Here is a 19974-nt window from a genome sequence, read left to right as displayed (position 1 = left end):
CTGTTAGGCGGTCCTTCTCGAAGGATCGAAGACCAACACTGGCGACGTTCGACGTAGAGTGGGATCTTGGAGAACGTACGAAGCTGCTCGATTGGTCTCGCTACAGCTGTATCAGTTGAAAGGAGCTCAAAATCGCGTAAAAATGTAAAATGTCTGTTGTAAACGTGTTATAAAAATATTGTAAAAGGTATTGGGGATGACTGTGCGCACTTTATCTCTTTTAAACACTTGGCATTCTCACAATTTTGTAAAATAATAGATATTATGATAAGTATATGAGATGATAAGAATAGAGATAAATTTGTATTTTTATTTTACAATTATATATATAATTTGTTATTTAAACTTGGCTCTTAATATTTCTGAAGATTTTGCAATATTTTTAAGTTTTCCTGTTTATTATATGTGATATAAAATAATAATGTTTATAATTAGGAGAGGAACTTCCTATATTTTGCTTAAATATTTCCTATATCCAATTGATAAATAAGATAATAATCTGATAATGTAAGCTTTTATCATTATTCGCTCAACTACCGACGACTACCTTTGTAATCATTTGTTGGCAGCTTCGGATTCTACTATATCAGACTACATGCCACTGATGTTAATATACCTGTAGAGTTAATATACCTGTAAAATTTTAGCGAGCGTACATATTTATTTCAAATAATTAAAAGAAATTAAATTTAAAAAATTGAGAAAAGATTTGTACTTTTTTTTCAAAGCAAATGTAATAAAATAACATAATATATAAAAAATGTTACATATTTTATATTAGGAAATATCGAATCGATTTTCAAAAGTAATCTGAGTAAAGGATATAAAAAGTGTCCATGTACAATTCATTTACAAAAAAAAAAACAATGGAAAAACAATGGAAGATCAAGAAATATATGAATGAAAACAAGTTGTTAAAAACTTCAGTTTCTATTGAAATTATGACATTCAGTGACATTTTTATCATATATATAATTTATTATAAACTAGAGTAATTAATGAAATAAAATGAACACATTACAGTAGCAAATAGCATGAAAGATTAAATGGAATAAGTGGATAAAGTCATGGCATTTTTTCAATTGCTTCTGAAAGCTGAAAAGGTCGAAAAAGCAAGGTTGAGATACGAGGATGAAAAATTGAGATCGATTGAGATCTCCGAAGGTGTCAAGCCACGTATCACTTTAAAGCAGCGTCTCCGACGAAAGAGATTAAAGTGAGCCACCAATTTCTCAGAGCAACTGACCTACCTACATCAATATTAATTTTAATCTTTAAACATTTTTCTCTCCGACACATTTTATTATATCATATATCTACTTTTTAAAAAAATATACAAGTGTTTCATCAGGTTTTTAATAGTATCATCTATTTAACGCGCTAAAAATTCTCTTTTTTATTTAATTATTTTACAATTTTTTTAAATCAATCTCACGTTTTTATAGATGTAGAAAGAAGGTTAAACATTTTTGGAGCCGAATAATTTCTTCCATAAAATATACCTGGATTTATAAAAAAGTGAGGCTTCTTCGCACGGATGGCACGCTCGAAAATTTTATTTTGAAGAGCGTATTCGGATTTTTGGGCGGTATATTTCTCACATATATGTTCTTCGTATTTCTCGTGGTTCAACTGAATTTCACTCTTTCGTCGGTTACGATATTATGCTCCGTTCTCGGAATGATTCTCACGCTCGGATTGGCATTTTCTTACCATGTGAGGTAATTCCTTTTGAATTTCAGTGACAATACGAACATAAATATAAATTACGTATGTAAAAATATAAAGATTCCACGAATTTATAGATTATTTCGAAAAAGAAAGATTAAAATTATCTCAAATTTTTATCCTTATCTTTGACACGCACCTTTGTTTTTACAAACGCACAGGTGTATCGTGTTCTTATTGCTGCCGCAATTTTTTTCTAAACGTGGCAGACAAGCCTTGATAGCCTATGCCTTTATTCTAACTATTACCGGACCCGGAAAAAATACTTTGAACAATACCAGTGTCCTTTCGGAGTCTTTAGTCTGTGGACAGGTAAGCTTTAATAGGTAAGTTCATTTATGTCCATGCATTATGCGATTGAATCTATTATTGCTTTCATTGGTTCTTGATTTTATAGATCGTTTTAAATTCCTTATTTGATCAACAAGCTCCATATTATTTCCATATTACAGATTATTAAATTCTCGTGAGCTTAGCTATGCTTTTGATTTGTTATTATTCCGAGCAGTTACTAACATAGATCGCGTCTGTAGGAGCAGTTAAAGCAAGCAGTAAAAAGTGTAATTGACTTAATAAAAGAGCCATTTTACGCTCTGAGAGACGCAATATCGAAAGTAATAAAGACGGTGAAGGTGGTTGTAAAGAAGATTAAGCGAACTCTCGTGGCTATCAAACGACTCGTGCTTAGTATACGTAAGTCAATTTTTCTCTCGCGGTTTCGCAAATCCCATCGATCTTTGTAACTTTGAAAATGTTATCCTTTAGTGAGAGTGATCACGTCGGTTTTTCAATGGCTCGGCAGCATCGTGAATATCTGCAACAAGAAATTGGGTACGCCATTCGACAGGTGTCAGAGAGTCTTCGATGGCGCGGTGGCTGACTGTAAAGCGAAGCTTGGCCCTCTTTTCGGAGGGATATGCAATTTGACGTACATCGTCGGCGCCCTGTGTTACGTAGTGAAACCTTTAGACTTCATTTGCATGCTCGTGTCTTACGTTGCCGATACTATAGTTGATGCTGTACGCAAAAGTACGTTCCTTTTAATTAATTAATTTTCCTTTCTCTCACAAAAAATTTATAAACTTTAAAAAACTCTTGAAAAATTCTAGGATTTAAAATTCTACAATTCTAGAATTTAAAAATCTAGATAATAGATCCAGAATTTAAAAATCTACAATTTTTTAGGAAAAACTAAAAATATATAAATATAGATATATATTTGTAACATTATAAATATATAATATATATAATATATATAAAATTTTAAATATTTTCATAAATTTCACGAATAATTTTAAAAAAGGTTTCTTTTTTTTTAAACAGAAATCAAAAGGTTCACTCGCCATATAAAAGCAATGTTTTACGTTAAAGTGAAATTTTCGCATTCTTTCCACTTTGAGACGAACCAAAGTAAAACTATCGAAGATGTGTCGACTGGTATAATCACTGAAGTGCGATCGAGAACCGATAAATTTTTAGCTCTTTTTGATTGGATGAGTTTTATGGCTACCTTTTTTATTCTTTTCATGTTGCTAAGGTAAAATTAAAGATATTATTTTGAGAAGCTGAAATCTAATATTTGATAAATCGAGTTATTTTATAGAATTATACATTATCGGCACAAATGGTTAACGAACGATCGTTTCGACAATCGATATCTGACTGACGATCTGCGCACTATCGATTTAATAAGAACGCGTCAAGAGAAGGAAACCATATTACCGTTAAACCGTCGCGAAAGAAATCAATATATCCCATTAACGTCTATCACCCTGATTAAGGTAGAAAAAGTAAAGCTCGCCAAATCCGCAGTATTCTTGTGCTTAACAACATTTAAAATCTGTATTCACATGATGGCGGATTACAGTCTTTACTGGATCCTTAGCACTATTAGATTTCATGGACGAATCGAAACAAAGGTATCTTGATATTATTATATTAAATAAATATATATTAAATCATTAAATCATACATACATTAAATCATAAATATATATAAAATCATTGATTTAATATATATTTATTTAATATAATAATATAATTAAATAAAATCAATGATATATATTAAATAAAACCATTGATTACGTATTCCATGATAAATACAAGAAAATATAATAAAGATTCCATGATAAATAAAAGAAAAAGGCGTCGGTGAAAAGATATAATTGAAACGTATCTTAAATATTGAATTGATCAAACGTTTTGTTAGCTTAGAATTGCAATTTTGTTGCCGTGATTCGCGCTAGAAGCGCTAGAATATCGGCATCCGAATATACGATGACGAAGAATAATCACGATGAAAAGTAATATCGCGTGATGGCAAAAGCTACATATCGATCTCTAGGTCCAACGACCCAATTTTGTAGGCGTCTATGTGTCTGGTAACGGCTATCTCGCCGACCTTTATCGAAGCATCGTGAAAGCCTTCACGCCGCACGCGAAGGATGCGGAGATCGATATGACGCCCTGCCTTCCAGATCCCATCCCTCCGGATCTAGACAGATATACGCAGATTATGACACTGATCGGCTTCTGTTGGATTATGGCGATATTCGAACCGTACGGATTGAGATTGCGACACATTGTTATGTGCAAGTATCATCCAGAAAGAGCCAAGCAAAGAGCCGCTTGGTTGTACAATCATATAATTAGGTAATGAGTATAAAATAAAAATACTTTTTATATCAAGTTTTATTCTAGTTGCTATACAAGAAATATTAATAAAATTTAATCAATCAATCAATTAAACGTTACGCTTTATTATTTAACCTTTGTTGAAATTTCTCGTTAAAATGTTAGAGGTTTTTCTTAAACTGCTGTAAAACAATAATCGAAATCTGCTGTTTCGGTTTACTTAATCGTACAGCTCGGTTACTTCAGCTCGGTTGCTCGCGTTTACTTTGCGAAACATAAATTTCATGCATACAAACCGCATCTAGTTAATGGATCCAAACTCGTGCAGATCGAGAGGAAGTTTTCTGAAATTTGCACGGCGCCAGTTGCGCCGCAAGTTCGGCATGAACGAAGGCGAGAGAATCGAGAGAGTTACATTTCGAGAGCGATGCCTGGCGATCTGCCCGTTCCTGAACAAGTTGTTCCCTCGTAAGCAGAACATGTGTCTTCTTTGCGGTGCTGTGGAGCGTTCCGATCAGGAACCGCACATTAAATGCGCCACACCTGATTGCGTCGGTTTGTTTTGCATTCAATGCTTCGCGGACTTGCAGAATCTCTGCACAATTTGCCGATCGCCGATCGATTACGGCGATTTGTCGGACATCAGTGAGGAAAAGTGAGTTCTGCTAATCAATCAATGTCGCAAATTTTAATAAGAAAATTCGCAGAATATGAAAATGAAAGTAATATAAGATATATATTGCGTTTGCGCGAACAATGGATTAATATTATTTAGATTAAAATTATTTGATATTATTTAAAACAATAAATGCAAGTTTTTATTTAACATTTTTTAATAGTTTTTATTAAATATTAGTTATATAATTGTAATTGAAATTGTAAATTTTAAAGAATATATATAATTAATATAGTTTCTTCTTTAAAATAATAAAATATTTCTGAAAAAAATCATATTTGCGTCTTATTACAATCTAAAAGCATTTAACAGTTTTTCGGATTAAAACATAATATCGTATGAAAATGTGCATATTAATATATTTATATAATTTCGTTTGATTATGATCATATGATTATATTTTTGATTGCATTAGAGATTCATCGGATGACCAATTGATAGCGAAAAAGGAACCTGTGACAATAGGTATTTATAAAGAAGAGGAACCAATTATAGAAGAAAAACCCAAAGAAGAAATAATACAAGAAGAAGAAATACCGGAAGAAAGAATAGAAGAAAAATTGCCAGAAGAAGGAATACCAGAAGAAAAGCTGGAAGAAAAGTTGGAAGAAAAATTACCAGAAGAAAGAATATTAGAAGAAAAAGTGCCCGAAGAAAAAATATTGGAAGAAAAAATTGACAAAGTAATTGTAGAAAAAGAAGATAAAGCCGTACAAACGGATGACGATGAAAGTAGTTCGGAGTCGATCTATAGTTATAGTATGTACAATATACATACATACATATATATATATATATATATATATATATATATTCTTAAGCTAAAACATGTATTAATGATTATTTTTATCACGGAATTTATATCGACTTTTATCGACTCGTGAGATAAAATTATAAATTTAGAATTCTATTCCAAATTCATAATTTTATCTCACGAATCGACAAAATGTCGAAACAAATTCTATAAGAAAATAATCATTAATATATTTTTTAGCTTATCAAGAAAGGTCATCACAAGAGATTGAAATTGAGCGTTGTAAAACGCCTTTCAAAGACATCGAAGCGCAAAAAATAAGAGAAGACGTTACGATTCAAGTAAGATGTTACCTTTTTTTATTAAATCTTAATTTATTATATTTTAAAAATTAATAGAAACTTCTCTCTCTCTTTCTTTCTATACAAAATCAATTTAGTGTAAATAACAAACTTTCTTCAAATTGATAAGAAAATATTTTATTAATTAAAATAAGAAAATATTTTATTAATTGCACAGTTCAACTAATTCAGATGTATTTTCTGAATATAACATTAATTATTAAATAAAAGGAAAATAAATGATCATTCTTTGAAATGTGTTAAGCCTCTCAGTAAAAATCTATCATTTTAATTATGCTAGTAAGAATAAACCAAACTGATCTTAATATCCAATGTCGATAATGGAGGATTGAACTGTAAATTTCTGATTTAGATTTTTAACGATCCATTAGCGAAGGAAATTACCTCGAGTAGCGAGGCTCCGACATCTTGTTTCGTAGTGAGAGCTCGTAGGAGGCTTCGTACCAGATTGAAAAGGAAATCCTGCTCTTCTCCGCGCAAGGACGATTCCAGTTCGTCCACATCGATAGCGAATACCGAATCCTGGCCTACGGAGGAACTAGATGAAGAGGAGGTGGTTCACATCGAGATGGACGACGGCTCCAAGGAACTACTTTTAAAGGACGGCCTTGCCAAAGAAAAGAAACGGAGCCGCATAAGAAGAGTCCTTGCCGCGCTCACGAAAATTCCTTGGCTCGGAAAGGAAACGGTATGCGGTAAAATAGCTTCCTGTTACTTTGCTGACGTGTATCCACTTTACTTTTAATCAATTACTTCTACGCTGACCATTTGCGACAAATTTTCATTTCCTTTTAGAAGATCGATAGCGATAGCGAATGGCGAACGAAGAAACCGTCTCTCGTAGACAGAATAGCTCGAATGCTTCCTAGAACTCAATCTGTCTCGCCTGTTAGAACGAATATCTATCGACGAATCCGTACTACGAGAAAGGAGGCGAAGCGTAAAGTGCCTTCCTCTACTTCCTCGTCTACTTCCGACGAAGAAAACGAACAGAGCGCGCTCTTGAAGACGCACGATCGGCAAGTAGATTGTTTACAAATCATTTCGGACCATGACGATTCCGAAGATAATATTTACAACAGAAATTATGATTCACATCGTGCACGACGCAGGACGATTTGTCGCCAACCAGAGTCTCATGTACCAGCTGACGATGTAAAGTTGAAATATCCTCACGAGAAGAAATTTACAACGAAAAAATTACCTAGGTAATCTAAAAATAAAACGTTAAAATTGGAAATAAATATTATTATATTTATTATTATTATTATTATTTATTATATATTGTTATAATATTATTATATTTATTATTATTATTATTATTATTTATTATATATTGTTATAATATTATTATATTTATTATTATTATTATTATTATTATTTATTATTATTATTATGACAAATGGGAATCTCGTGCAATATTTTTAATTAGTTATTCTGTGTTTACATTATAACATGTAACTCGTGTTATAGATATATGCAGCCAATTTCAAAGGACATGTTATATTTTGAAGTAGACGAGATCAAAGACTCGCAATTAAAGCGGAGATGCGTTCATCCGGGAAAGCGCATTAATGTTTTATCAGACACCAAAACATGCTTCGATAATCAGGAGACGAATAAGCAAAACGTCTCTAGTGATTACACTCGCGTATGCTTGTTTCTTAGTTTCGTGATAATCTCAATTTTTAATATCAATTAGTTATGTATGTACAGTTATAAAACTTACATAAAAGTATATAATTTTGCGAACTAAACTAATTAAAATATACATATGTAAATTTACATATTATTCAATGTTAATACTTTTTTCTTGTAGATATATTCAATTGTATCTAACTATTAATTATATTAATAAAAGCTGAATTTATTTAGATTGCTTGCACTTGCACATCACAAATATTATGCGATAATAAAAAAGACATTGAAGTTTGTCAATCGGAGATGAATATTACGACCGAACATAATAACGAAATATCTGAAACGAAGAGAATGTCGAAAGCAGACAAAGAATTACTAACTATTGATTGGCGAAAATCAGGTCAGAGGATAGTGATCTTTCGATTTAAAATTCTGCAGGAGAAGACTGCGGAATATTTAATCAGACAGTTTATTCGTCTAATTTCTAGGAAAGAAGATGGGAGAAATTGTCACTACGGAAGGAACATCAATAGGTGCCGAGATAGATATTGAGACAGATCGACAAAAAATTCCAGAAAAAGTTGTAATTAAAGATGATCGAAGAAAATCACTATCGAAAACTGGCGAAGCAATTATAGAGTTTAATGATATTGCAGAAGAAAAAAATGAAAAAAAATACTCTGTCGAAAAAGAACAAGCCGAAGACCTGGAAGCGAGAAAAGACGTAAAAACATTAAAAGTAAGTGAAAAAGCTCAGTTGAACGATCCGTTAGCTAGTTTGCAGTTGTATGGCGTCACGTATTGGGGAAAAAAAAACGAGTAAAAAATTTGTCGAAAAAAAATTAACGAAGCAACCGGAAACAGCAGAGGAAACATGTACAGGCAATACAGAAATGGCAAAATCCACGGACTTTAAAGAAGACATTGAAATGTTGCAGAAAGACGCGCAGTTTATTGCACGTGAAATTAGAAGACCTACGGAAATTCCCGAAAAGAGCATTCAAATAAATCTACAAAAATCTAAAAAGTGTAAGAAAAGTGAAAAGACACCGTATACTCGTGCCAAAATTTTCAAAGCTGGCTTGAAAGAAAGAAAAGAGAAGAGAGACGAGGGAAGACGAGAAAAGCGGATCGATAAACGTAAAGATTATAAGGAAAGGTATAAAATAAATATGACGAAAAAAATATTAAAAATTATAGTTAATTTATGAGTCTTATAAAAACAATAATTCGATACATTAAAATTTATATAACACTTATAACTCGATGATGTGTTCAATAGTGATTCTGAGTCTAGTAGTTCATCACGAGGGAAACGAAAATCTTGTGACAAGGCGACATTAATTAAAGAGAAGCAACGTAACAGAAGAAGCAAACGAAAAAAAACTTGTGATCGCGGTGTGCTAGCTCAAAGACATTCCAGGTAACATACACTGTTTCCACACATGAGTTTCTGATTTCAGTGACTATACAGAACGCGACAAGAAGAAGAGCTTTTACGTCTAAATCAAGTAGAAAAGCATCCTGACGATGTTCAAAGACATGGAAAAATCGCTTTTACCTTTAGACCAGCTATTAAATTAAGTAAAAATCACCAAACTCAGTGCAAAATTTGCGACATGAGAGATAGTCGACAAAGGCAGACTGATGCTTGCATTTCAAAGCTTACAAACGAGTTACTTACAAGTTTGATCTTGTAATATTCAACTGCAATTTAAAGCACCTGATCAAATAATTTATCGTCAAGATTATAGTTAATCAAGGAAAATTTGTGAATCCATATATTACACCCAAACCTTATAAATGTTACAGACAAACTAAGAATACTTACGCAAGTAAAGTCTCACGTCATGTCTCAAATCATGTAGATATTTATTCAGCAGAATTTACAAAAATAAGATATTAACAAAGCGATATTTTAAAAACAAAAAATTATTTTTAATATCGAATTAAAAAGAATATAATGCTTAAGAAAATATATTATAATGTTCGAAAGAGGAGAAAAGTTTTTAATTTTCTTATAATGAATGCTGCAGTTCGTTACAAGAAAGGTCACAGCAAATAAGAAAGACAAGATACGATGTTAATGTCTGCGAAACTAGATTGGAAATACCTATGTTGAAAAAGTATCTACCGCCATATCAAGCACCAGGGTTAATAGAAGAATTAAAGGAACATGATAGAATGAGATTAATTCAGGAACGCGAAGCTAGAAGATGTACGAGTGCTCTTCGAAACGCGAAGGATTCTTCTTTGTTAAATGTCAGATCGAGAGATCCAATGTCCTGTGACACTTCTATTACATGCGATGCTCATGAATCTATCGGCAGATTAACTTCAGTAAGAAAATTTATCTTACTTTTACATTATTTAAAAGCTGATAAAATTCTTAAATTTTATCATGTGTTTGATATGTAATCTTAATATATATCAATATAGTTTGATTAATTTTTTAATTATATTCTTAATAAATAAATTAATTTTCAGTGATTTTATTGTATTCCTTAAGTAATCGTTATGGTTGTTGGAGATTATGTATATTTTTCTTATGATTATAGCAATGTTTAGTTACTGCGGAGATAAAAGCTTAAAGATATGTAGTATCTCTCTCATTTTCGATATGATATTTTCCAAGGTTTCGACAAAGTTAACTCAGGCGAATAACCTTCCATATCAAGAAACGCAAATCTTTAAAGATGTGATATGTGAATTTCGGAAAAAGGTGATGGAAACCGAAAGGCCTTTAATATCGCTATTTCAGCACGCAGACAAACGTAAAGACATAAAACAATTGTTCCCTCCTACGAATAAAGATCGTAGAGAAATTACGTCAAAATGTGATAAAGCTATTAATATACTTAAGGTATAATCAAAACTTAATTATATAAACAAAAAATTATCAGAAATTAAGATAGCCATAGTAGATTATGTATGTAAATTATTCAGGTATATTTTATATATTGACATTCATACTCAAATCAAAATAAATTGAAATTAATTCATGCTCTTCAACATGAAAGCGTTTTGTATAATATAAATATTTATATAAATATTATATGATATTGTTAAAATTTAAATTAAAATTAAAATTTATATTCAGCCAATGTATGAGAAATACGATGAAGAGTGCAGTATAATCCATAAACCGAAACAAAGATTTCAAAGTGAATCGTTTAGTGAAACATCATCGATTTGTAATTATCCTGGCAAATATCATCGACCTGATATTTCGACTTCAACTGATGAAATCACGGATTAACGATAATATTCTATAAACGTATTGAATTTTAATGTTGTAACGAAGAAATTTTGTAATTAATTTTATTATCCGAGAATGTTTTATAATAATTAGAGTTACAATAAATTTTATTTCAGATATCAATAAGTTAATACAACGTTTACAAAGAAAGGATGTACAGCAGTGAAAATTAATTTGTTAGCGTTATAGAATGTCAATTAAAATACAATTAATGACAATATATATTACAAATGTATCAAAAATATTTTTCATATAATTGAGATTTTATTAAATAAAATATTCATATGTATTATACATGAGTGAAATGATCATGCATTTAATTAAACAATACGAATCAGAAACAAACAACAGATTTCTTATCGGTAATACCGAACATCACTACGTCAAACAATTGATTCGTACTTTTAATCAATCGGCATAAGTCAAGGTTATTATATGAGAATTGATCCATTGATGTAGCTCTTAAAGCGAATAGATATACTAAATAAAATTTGAAAATGCTTGTAAATTACAAAAAAATTGGAAATGCGATTAAATTAAAGTGAATAATATATCGATCGATTAATCTTTTTTAAATGCCAAATGAAATTAAAAAGTAATAAAAACAATCTAAGTTTTTAGGAATGATATCTTTTATTTTCACGTATTTGTATTTTTCTAATTACATTTTCATTACCAGACGCTTTTAATAATTAAAAATATTTTTTTATTTTATAATAGGTATAACAAATATATACTTTTTTCAATATGCAAGATATTATGTTTATATAGCAATTAAATTACAAGATTCTTGACCGTAATAAAAAATCCATATTGAAGATTAAATAACTTGATTGAATAAAACTCGCATTTATCATATCTGACGTGTTATAAAAATAAAAAGCATATTATTTTTTGATATTCTATTATTTTGTCATTAAAAGAAGCTGTCACTTAATGTCAGTATAATGTGACATTTAATCAAATAGTTGAAATTTTTAAGTATAAATAATGAATAAAAAATGTAAGAGTGTATTTTTAAAAATTAATAACAGAAGGGAGGGAGAATAGTGCATTTTAATTACAATAGTAAAGCTGAAAGAAATCATGAAAAACGGTAGGATTAAGAAATTTGTTCGGCCGGAGATTATTAACGCCAAAAATCGAAACGAGCGGAAAAGCAATAAATTCTCAAGCGGTAAAGAATTTAAAGACTCAAGAGATAGAACACAATATTTTCTATATGAGAGACATCCTTGCGCAATACAATTGTAGCTTATCCTTTTCGTGGTCATAAGCTTTCATCATAAACTCGTGATCATAAGCTTTCCGTGGAGAATGCGTTGAGCTTGACGATTAATTAGTAGCAAAATTGAAAGAGGATAGAAAGAAACTTTGAAAACATTGACTTTTTGTGTAATTGAGAAGAAGAGAAGAAATCATGAAAACACAAGAGTTAGAAAATGAGGGATATAAAAACGATAAGAAGGCACCGGAAGCGAATTGCATACGAACTTTGAAAACATGCGGGGAAGAGAAAATCAATAGAGAAGCTTGCGCGAATGCAGCGAGAAAGGAATTGCTCATGCACGATAAAAGGCTCGATTCGACAAAGCTGAGTGAGATAATTAACAAAGAGATAAACAATTCTATTAAAGAGATTAACAATTATATTAAAGATGCTGTTCAAACTATCGTGAAACAATGCTCAATGGTACCTAGGATGCAAGTATCCGCTTTGAAAATTTTCCTCCTTCTTCTAGATGTTTATAAAAATAGGGCTGAATGAAAATATTAATTCAACAATAATATTGAAGATTTAAAAATTCCTTATTTTTTAAAATTTATAATTTGTTGTGAAAATAGAACCGATTAAACAAGTAATAAAAATAAATTTCTTTAAAATAGGAAGAGAAAAAGCCGATTTTATCGTGTTCGAAGCAGTGTGAACAAAAGTCCCGTGCGTGTCAGTCTCATATAACGGAAAAATATCATAACAAATTGCCCAGTGTTTGCAGTAATCAACAAACAACACATCATGCTTCATGTCAGTATCCATTTATGTGTGACAAGTCACATGCGTACGCCAAAACAGACGAGAGTACAATACAGTTGCCTGTGAAAAATAAAATTAACAACGAAAATAAAAATAAAAAATCAGCAAATACCGTGAATACCGACAATCGAAGAATGACTGGAAATGTCAATATTTATATTTGTTCAGAAGCTAAAGACAATAGCCAGGTAAGTGATATGTCAGCATATCATTATTGAATAATTTTTTTTTTTTATATTAAATGCAATATTTAAAAGTATAAAATATTTAAATGTATTATATAAAAAATTAGTTATCAGTATAAAAAAGAAATATCATGTTTATATATATTTTTGTCATGATAAATATAAAAGAAATGTTTAAACTGCTTATTAAATAAATTAATAATAATAATAGCAACTCCATAAATCTATAAAAAAATATGAAATATTAAAATTAGTTGTATTTCTCTTGTAATTATTATATTATAATTATTTTACTATACATAAATCATATAACATTACAAAAAATATAAATATAAAATATAATTATCATAATGATCCTTTTATAATTAATTTTAATTAAACATGTAGGAAAAAGGCAAGAAAAAATCGAGGCTTGAATTAAATACAGACACAACTACAAGTTCTGATACAACTACCGAACAATTAAATTCACAATGTGCCAGCATATCATCGTGCAAATTAATAAACAGCATACGAGAAAAACGGAAGAAATTGCAATCGCAGCAATCATCTAATTCTATTCACAAGAAGCGCAGCAGTGATAATATCATTTGCGATAATAAAGTATTGTGCGGGACCTCCGTGAAAGAATTAAGCAAATCCGACAAGGAACAAATAAATGTCAGCGAATGCAAGGATACGACCTCATCGACTAGGGACGGTTGCTGTTGCAAGGATACGAGTTTCAATAATATGGACCTTGAGCAGGATTTGTCGGATTCTCCAGTTCCATGCTCAGATTTTAATATGTGCGACGATTTTAGACGTCAACAATCTTGGACAGCTATTTATCCCTCAGAAATGAAAACCACATTGAATGACAGTGACGCCTCTTTATCAAATGCAATTTGCACTAATGTAGAACAGAGGAATTATCGCAAAAGTGATGCTCGAAATAACGTTTGCAAAAATAATAGCGGATATATAGTGTGCCATGCGGTCGATGGCAGCAGATGGTTACCGAAATCGATTTATACAGATTGCGTTACACATGGCAAAGTTCCTAAAGAGAAAGCAGAAACGAAAATTTACCGCTGTAAATATCGAAATAAAAGATTTCAGGATTCGGTATTAAATCACAATAATGTCTTAAAGAGACAAATGGAGCATAAACTGCAACGATCTTCAAAAAGCTGTCAAAAGGATCATGCTGCTCGACAACTGTCCAGATGTAGTTGTATCACGGAGGAGGAAGAAGATTGCTTCACCAACATCGATAAAATCGAGAGAAAGTTTCCTGAAAATGTATACAATAATACAAAATGTTTAAAAAAGATATCCGTTTGCCGAGCATCTTCTAATAAATTAGCCGAAAGTGCAACCGATATATCGTTTAATACTAATAGAGAACGCGTCGAGCAAACGCAAACGTGCGAGGATATTTTCGAGGCTTCGGAATGTTTGAAAGACAAATGTAATAATGATATAAAAACATCCGTTTGCCAAACATCCTCTAGTAAATTAAATAGAGATGCAACTACATGCGAGACTGTATCATTTAGCGTTGCTAGAGATCGTTTCGAGAAGATGCAAACGTGTAAAAGTACGCTCGAGAATTCTGTGAAACGTCTAAAAGAGGTTCCTATGTACGAAACAACGTTTGGAAATTCCGAAGTGCTCCCAAAACTAACGAGAGTTTGTAAGGAGTTCGTTACTGAAGAGTCCCCGGAAGATATCACAGTTTGCAAGAGAATGTTTGGCGAACCGAAAAGATCTTCGGAAGAAGTAATAGTTTGCGAGGCGCTTCCTGACGCCGAGGAAGCCCCAAAGGAAACAATTTGTAAGAAGATTTCTGATTCCAACTTTGTTAACCAGAACAATGATAAGAAAGTATTCTTAAATGATACAAAAGATAACCTTGTAAAAGAAAATACAAGTGGCTCGAGCTTAAATATTCAGAAAACGAATAGTGAAAATGCTACAAGAATAGTACAACTAGATAATAGCGTTGCCCTTAATAATTTTACGAAGCAAAACTCTGTCAATGATACAAAACAAGATGAAAAGATAAAAGAAACTCTTTCGAAAATTTTAACCACTCCTGTTGGACCGAATAAAGATTCTTTCTCTAAACCATTGTCAAAAATTATTTATTCTACAGCATTGCCACACACGCAATTTTATGATCGTTATAATCTTGCATCGAATCTTAATGAGAAAGAAACATGGAAGACTCTCGTTAATAAACGAAAAATGACACGAATGAATTTATCGCCTAATCAACCAATGAGAAATAACTTTCAGCAATTGAATAAAAATTCCACGGCACGAAATTCAGTATCAGATAAAATTGATCAATCTGAAGAAAAAACGCAAGAAGAATTGGAAAAAGCAGAACAGAGACAAGATATCTCAAAAGAAAAAAGAACGACAGAGGAAATACCGAGAGATTCATTGTTAAATCGATCAGTTAAAAAACTAATTGATGTGATTAAACTTGGTAGAATGAAAATAAGAGAAAGAGCAGAAACAGAAAAAGATAAACTGGAAAAAATAATTTCAGATGACATAAAAGCCATTGGAAAATCGGACATCGTTTTTAAAAATAAAGATAAATTTAATGATGCAATAGATTCGCAAAAACCTAGTGAAAAAATGATGCCAATGAGACATCCACTTACAAGTAAATTATAGATTTAACTTGACAATTTAATTATAAAAAATTTTCATATAATTATTCTTTCATGATTTCTTTACGATATATTTTGCTTTCTTTGCGTTAAATTATTATATATATATCTAACATTTTAATATAAAGACGTATTTAATATAAGTAAAAATTATTTTATTAAATTTGATGCAATATTATATTAATTATAGAAATTCTATAATTATAGGAATAACTAAGAAAGCTGTAAGTATTGCGAGACCGAAGCCAACTGCACCAGAACCTGACTCTATAGTTCCTGAAAAGATTAAGAAAATAGACATTTCTAGCACGAGTCAGACAACACCTAAATTATTACGCATTATTGCAGCGAAAAGATCGCATATTCCACCAACTGTAATGACAGTTGATCGTAAAGAGACAATAACTCAAGAATTTAAAGAAGAATTTATTCCTATTACTACAAATAAACATGTCGATCATGAAGAAATTCCAGAAGAAAAAGTAGTTCCGTACGAACCTATTCCTGCAGAAATTGCAAAAGAAATAAAAGTGGAAGAATTAATTGCGCCTGAAATAAAAGTTGTCGAAGTGGAAACAAGTATTGAAGACATTCCAAAAGATACTGCAGACATTCCAGAAGATATTACTGATGAAAGTAAAATTATAAAAGAGATGGATGGGACAAGAGAAACTTATGTAGCCTGTTCGCAAAAGGAGCTAGAAGAAGAGCCACAAAAATTTATTCCTTGTAAATGCATTTTACCTTCTGAACCGAAAGACCCTTCATGCTTGACTGCCAAAAGCATAACGATCGATGTACTCTGTCCGCAAAAGAAACCAGAAGAAGAATCGCCAGAGTCTATCTCTTGTAAACGCGAATTATTTTCCGCTCTGAATAAATGCCCACGTTTGATTACCAAATATGCAAAATGCAAAAACACTCTCGAAGATAGTTTTTACAAGAATAATGAATCTGAACAGAGAACAAATTTTTGCACATATTGTCGTTTGTCGACAGCACAATGCACTTGCGCACCAACGCAATACCTGAAGAGTTGTTTAAAGACTGATAAACCTAGATTTCGTAGTATGTCACCGTTGAATATAAGTTCGCGTTACTGCGTGAATTGTTGCAAATTGAAGGAAGAGTGCATGAATTGTTATAAAATAAAGGACGAATGTAGAAAGACTGCGCTCCATTGCCAGTTTTGCGAGGAATGTAAATGGTGTACAATGCATAATAATTGTTCAAGGATTGATAAATGCAGGTATGTAGAATCTACATAAAATCTTCTTACGGAGAGGTACTGTGTGAAATTAGAAATAATTATAAATATCGAAATATTTATTCAGTTAGAAATTTAAAAAAATATTTTACTTGAAAATGTAAAAAAAATAATTTCAATATACAGGGTGTTTCTTAATAAATGCGAAAAATTTTAGAAGATGATTCTTTGTCGAAAATTAAGGGGGCTTTTTCATATAAACATATACTCCTACATCGCTCCCTGTGGAATTACACTCCTCCAAAAATGGGGGTAAAAATTAGGTTTTTATTTTTTTCTCAAATTTGGAACAAGTTAAAGAAATGAAATTAGGTGGATATTTTCTACTAGTAAAAAGGTTATTTATTAATATTTTTTTCAGCCTCCCGTATTATTATAAGGGGGTGAAACAAGCAACTCCTATTCAATTTTTATTAGAATTTTTTAATGGGCCGGAATATGATCATCTAAAAATATGCATTAAAAAGTTTGATTTATTTAGAAACTTTTTTATTTCTTTTATTTTTTTCATAAAATCAGTAGTTTTCAAGAAAAAAATACGTTATCGTGCACAGTACGATGCTAAATAACATAGGTTTCGAATTACGAGAAGTTAAATTTTAAAATAAAAATAAAATTAGAGTAAATGTTGGAAAAATTGGAACAAAAACAAAATTATAATAAAAATCTAAAAACCTAAAAAATAAAGACCTAATTTTTACCCCTATTTTTGGAGAAGTGTAACTCCACAGGAAGGGATGTAGGAGTATACGTTTATATGAAAAACTCTCCTTAATTTTCGACAAAGAATCATCTAAAATTTTTCGCACTTATTAAGAAACATCCTGTATATAAGTCTATATTTTCTCAAACATCTTTTTCTCATAATTTGGAAATATTCGGACAGATATAAATCATCAGTAAATTGCCTCAGCTGTTACAAATCAAGAGATCGATGTTATTGCGTTACATTCGCTCCGGTAAATTGTCACCTAGTCGAAACAAACTGCAACTGCAAAAAGACAATGATTTGTTTGTACTGTGATAATCATCAAGATAAATGCACGTGCAGAGCACCGATCGAAAAATGTTCGCGTTGCGAGTTGCCATTAGATGTTTGTGACTGTCGAAATAATCGCAGTAATAACCGTGAACGAATTGCTCGCAAACCGGATAAAAATCCAACAATCCGAGTCACTAGTTGGAAGCCGAGAAGAGAAATCAAGCAATATTTCACGAGAAATCTGGAAGATTTTCCGTCAGATTCTATCCAAGAGTGCTACTGTTACGAGAAACCAAAACGACAACGACGCGAGGAGCTACCTTATCAGCGGTTGAATATCTTCTCAGATGTGATGAACGAACTGCAGCAAAAGATGAGCGAGTCTGTATGCTGCTCACGATGCTGGAGAAATCCGTGCTGCTGCGGATCGCGGATTGATCAAGATGAAGGAGAGGAAAATAGGAAAGCCAATATTGGGTATGTAGCTGGAAAATATTCTGAAACGAGGATGTTAAAACTTTACGAAATTATTTCCATGTCACATTAATTAGATATCGTAAAACAGAAAAGTCGCCGAATAATTTTCGGTCGAGTCCCAAAAACGAACGTAAAAATATTGTTAAAAAATCGATATTAATTCAACATATTGGCTGCATTTGTAAATTATCGCCATGCAGATGTATGAAAAACAGATTATGCAAGCGACCTCTGGCAAAATGTTATTATTGCAAAAGTTTGCCTTGCACGTGAGTAGATTAAATTATATAATGATGATAGAAGTTTTAATTGTATACTTTTTTATAATCCTCGCAGAATTTAACCCGTGAGGCATTCAGTTTATTTAAGAGATTTTGCAAATAATTCGAGTTCGAATATTTAACCGCACGCTCATCAAGAACACGAGATCCTCGTACTTTCCGTTGTTAGTTTTTTATTGCATTCTTTGCTGCAGCTGCATTATGGCAGGTAGCCCGGTAAGCGAGGCTGTGCAAGTGCAATGATTCATCCAATCATGCCGAACAAAAGCGAAGACAAAAAGGATTTACCAATTTGAGAAGCAAATAGGATAGATACGAAAAGATAAGTGATTAATAGTGATTCACGATTAATAGTCAGATAAATAAATGTTACACGTAATGTTACAATATATATATAAATTCAGAATTCTAAAATATTTATTTAAATAAGACAGAAGAGAGAGATGAAGATGTTAATATTTTCACGCGTAATAGATAATTTCAATATTGATAACCATGTATTATGCGCAACGCGTGTTAACGTTACCAAATTGATACTACAATGTTTTCTTAAACTTTAAATTTCATAATATTCTAGCATGATGCAAATGTTTAACATTTCTGCAGGTCAAAAGATAAGAACTCTGAGATGCGTATATCATGTACACTTGTATGTGTTTTATATGTCGGAAAACACGTATAACTACAGAATTTGAAAGCGAAAGAAACGTTTACGTTTACATCATCTTAATAAAAATCATTTGAAATATTCGATAAAAATATACGTCTAAGTATAATATATTTATTTTACCTATCAAGATATTTATTCGACTTATAAATATAAATAATAAAAATTTTAATTTAATTAATAATAAAATTATAATTTTTATTAATATAATATATATGATATATAACATGAAAAATGCAATTTGCGTAAACAAAACTTTGATTTTTCTGAAAAAGATGATATTTGTAATATTTGTAACATATTATAAATTACAAATATAACATCTTATTATTAAAGTTTGTAAATTTATAAAGAATAT

General features: G+C 31.1%; 2 protein-coding genes across 7 annotated transcripts; both read left to right on the top strand.

The window, feature by feature from the left end:
- Positions 1-940: 940 nt before the first annotated feature.
- LOC145962991 (uncharacterized) lies at positions 941-11260 on the top strand. 2 transcript variants are annotated; one of them, XM_083084547.1, is made up of 23 exons: positions 941-1216; positions 1446-1721; positions 1890-2040; positions 2262-2421; positions 2494-2757; positions 3052-3265; positions 3332-3647; positions 4072-4379; positions 4690-5016; positions 5453-5796; positions 6032-6132; positions 6506-6841; positions 6949-7172; positions 7266-7361; positions 7627-7804; positions 8029-8194; positions 8283-8533; positions 8733-8953; positions 9077-9217; positions 9831-10134; positions 10430-10657; positions 10895-11071; positions 11170-11260. In XM_083084547.1, the coding sequence occupies exons 1-22, from the start codon at positions 1068-1070 to the stop codon at positions 11051-11053; spliced, it is 4914 nt and encodes a 1637-aa protein (XP_082940673.1). In that variant the 5' UTR covers positions 941-1067; the 3' UTR covers positions 11054-11071; positions 11170-11260. The 2 variants fall into 2 exon arrangements, with proteins under 2 accessions (XP_082940673.1, XP_082940672.1); XM_083084546.1 differs by having other exon boundaries at positions 6949-7361.
- A 707-nt stretch (positions 11261-11967) lies between these two features.
- On the top strand, positions 11968-19958 carry LOC145962943 (uncharacterized). Of its 5 annotated transcripts, none has more exons than XM_083084463.1 (7): positions 11968-12746; positions 12941-13276; positions 13661-15935; positions 16150-17191; positions 18096-18668; positions 18743-18937; positions 19005-19958. In XM_083084463.1, exons 1-7 carry the CDS (start codon positions 12474-12476, stop codon positions 19009-19011), a joined length of 4701 nt encoding a protein of 1566 aa, XP_082940589.1. In that variant the 5' UTR covers positions 11968-12473; the 3' UTR covers positions 19012-19958. The 5 variants fall into 5 exon arrangements, with proteins under 5 accessions (XP_082940589.1, XP_082940588.1, XP_082940590.1 ...); XM_083084462.1 differs by having other exon boundaries at positions 19144-19957; XM_083084466.1 differs by having other exon boundaries at positions 12654-12757; positions 19144-19956.
- The last annotated feature ends 16 nt before the right edge of the window (positions 19959-19974 follow it).

Source organism: Camponotus vicinus, unplaced genomic scaffold, assembly GCF_025532165.1.
Source record: "Camponotus vicinus isolate PSW18456_S1 unplaced genomic scaffold, iyCamVici1.0 SCAF_12, whole genome shotgun sequence".
In the NCBI taxonomy this organism is placed as follows: domain Eukaryota; kingdom Metazoa; phylum Arthropoda; class Insecta; order Hymenoptera; family Formicidae; genus Camponotus; species Camponotus vicinus.
The sequence above is the reverse complement of the archived record's forward strand: the minus strand, read 5'-3'. Positions and strand labels throughout refer to the sequence as shown.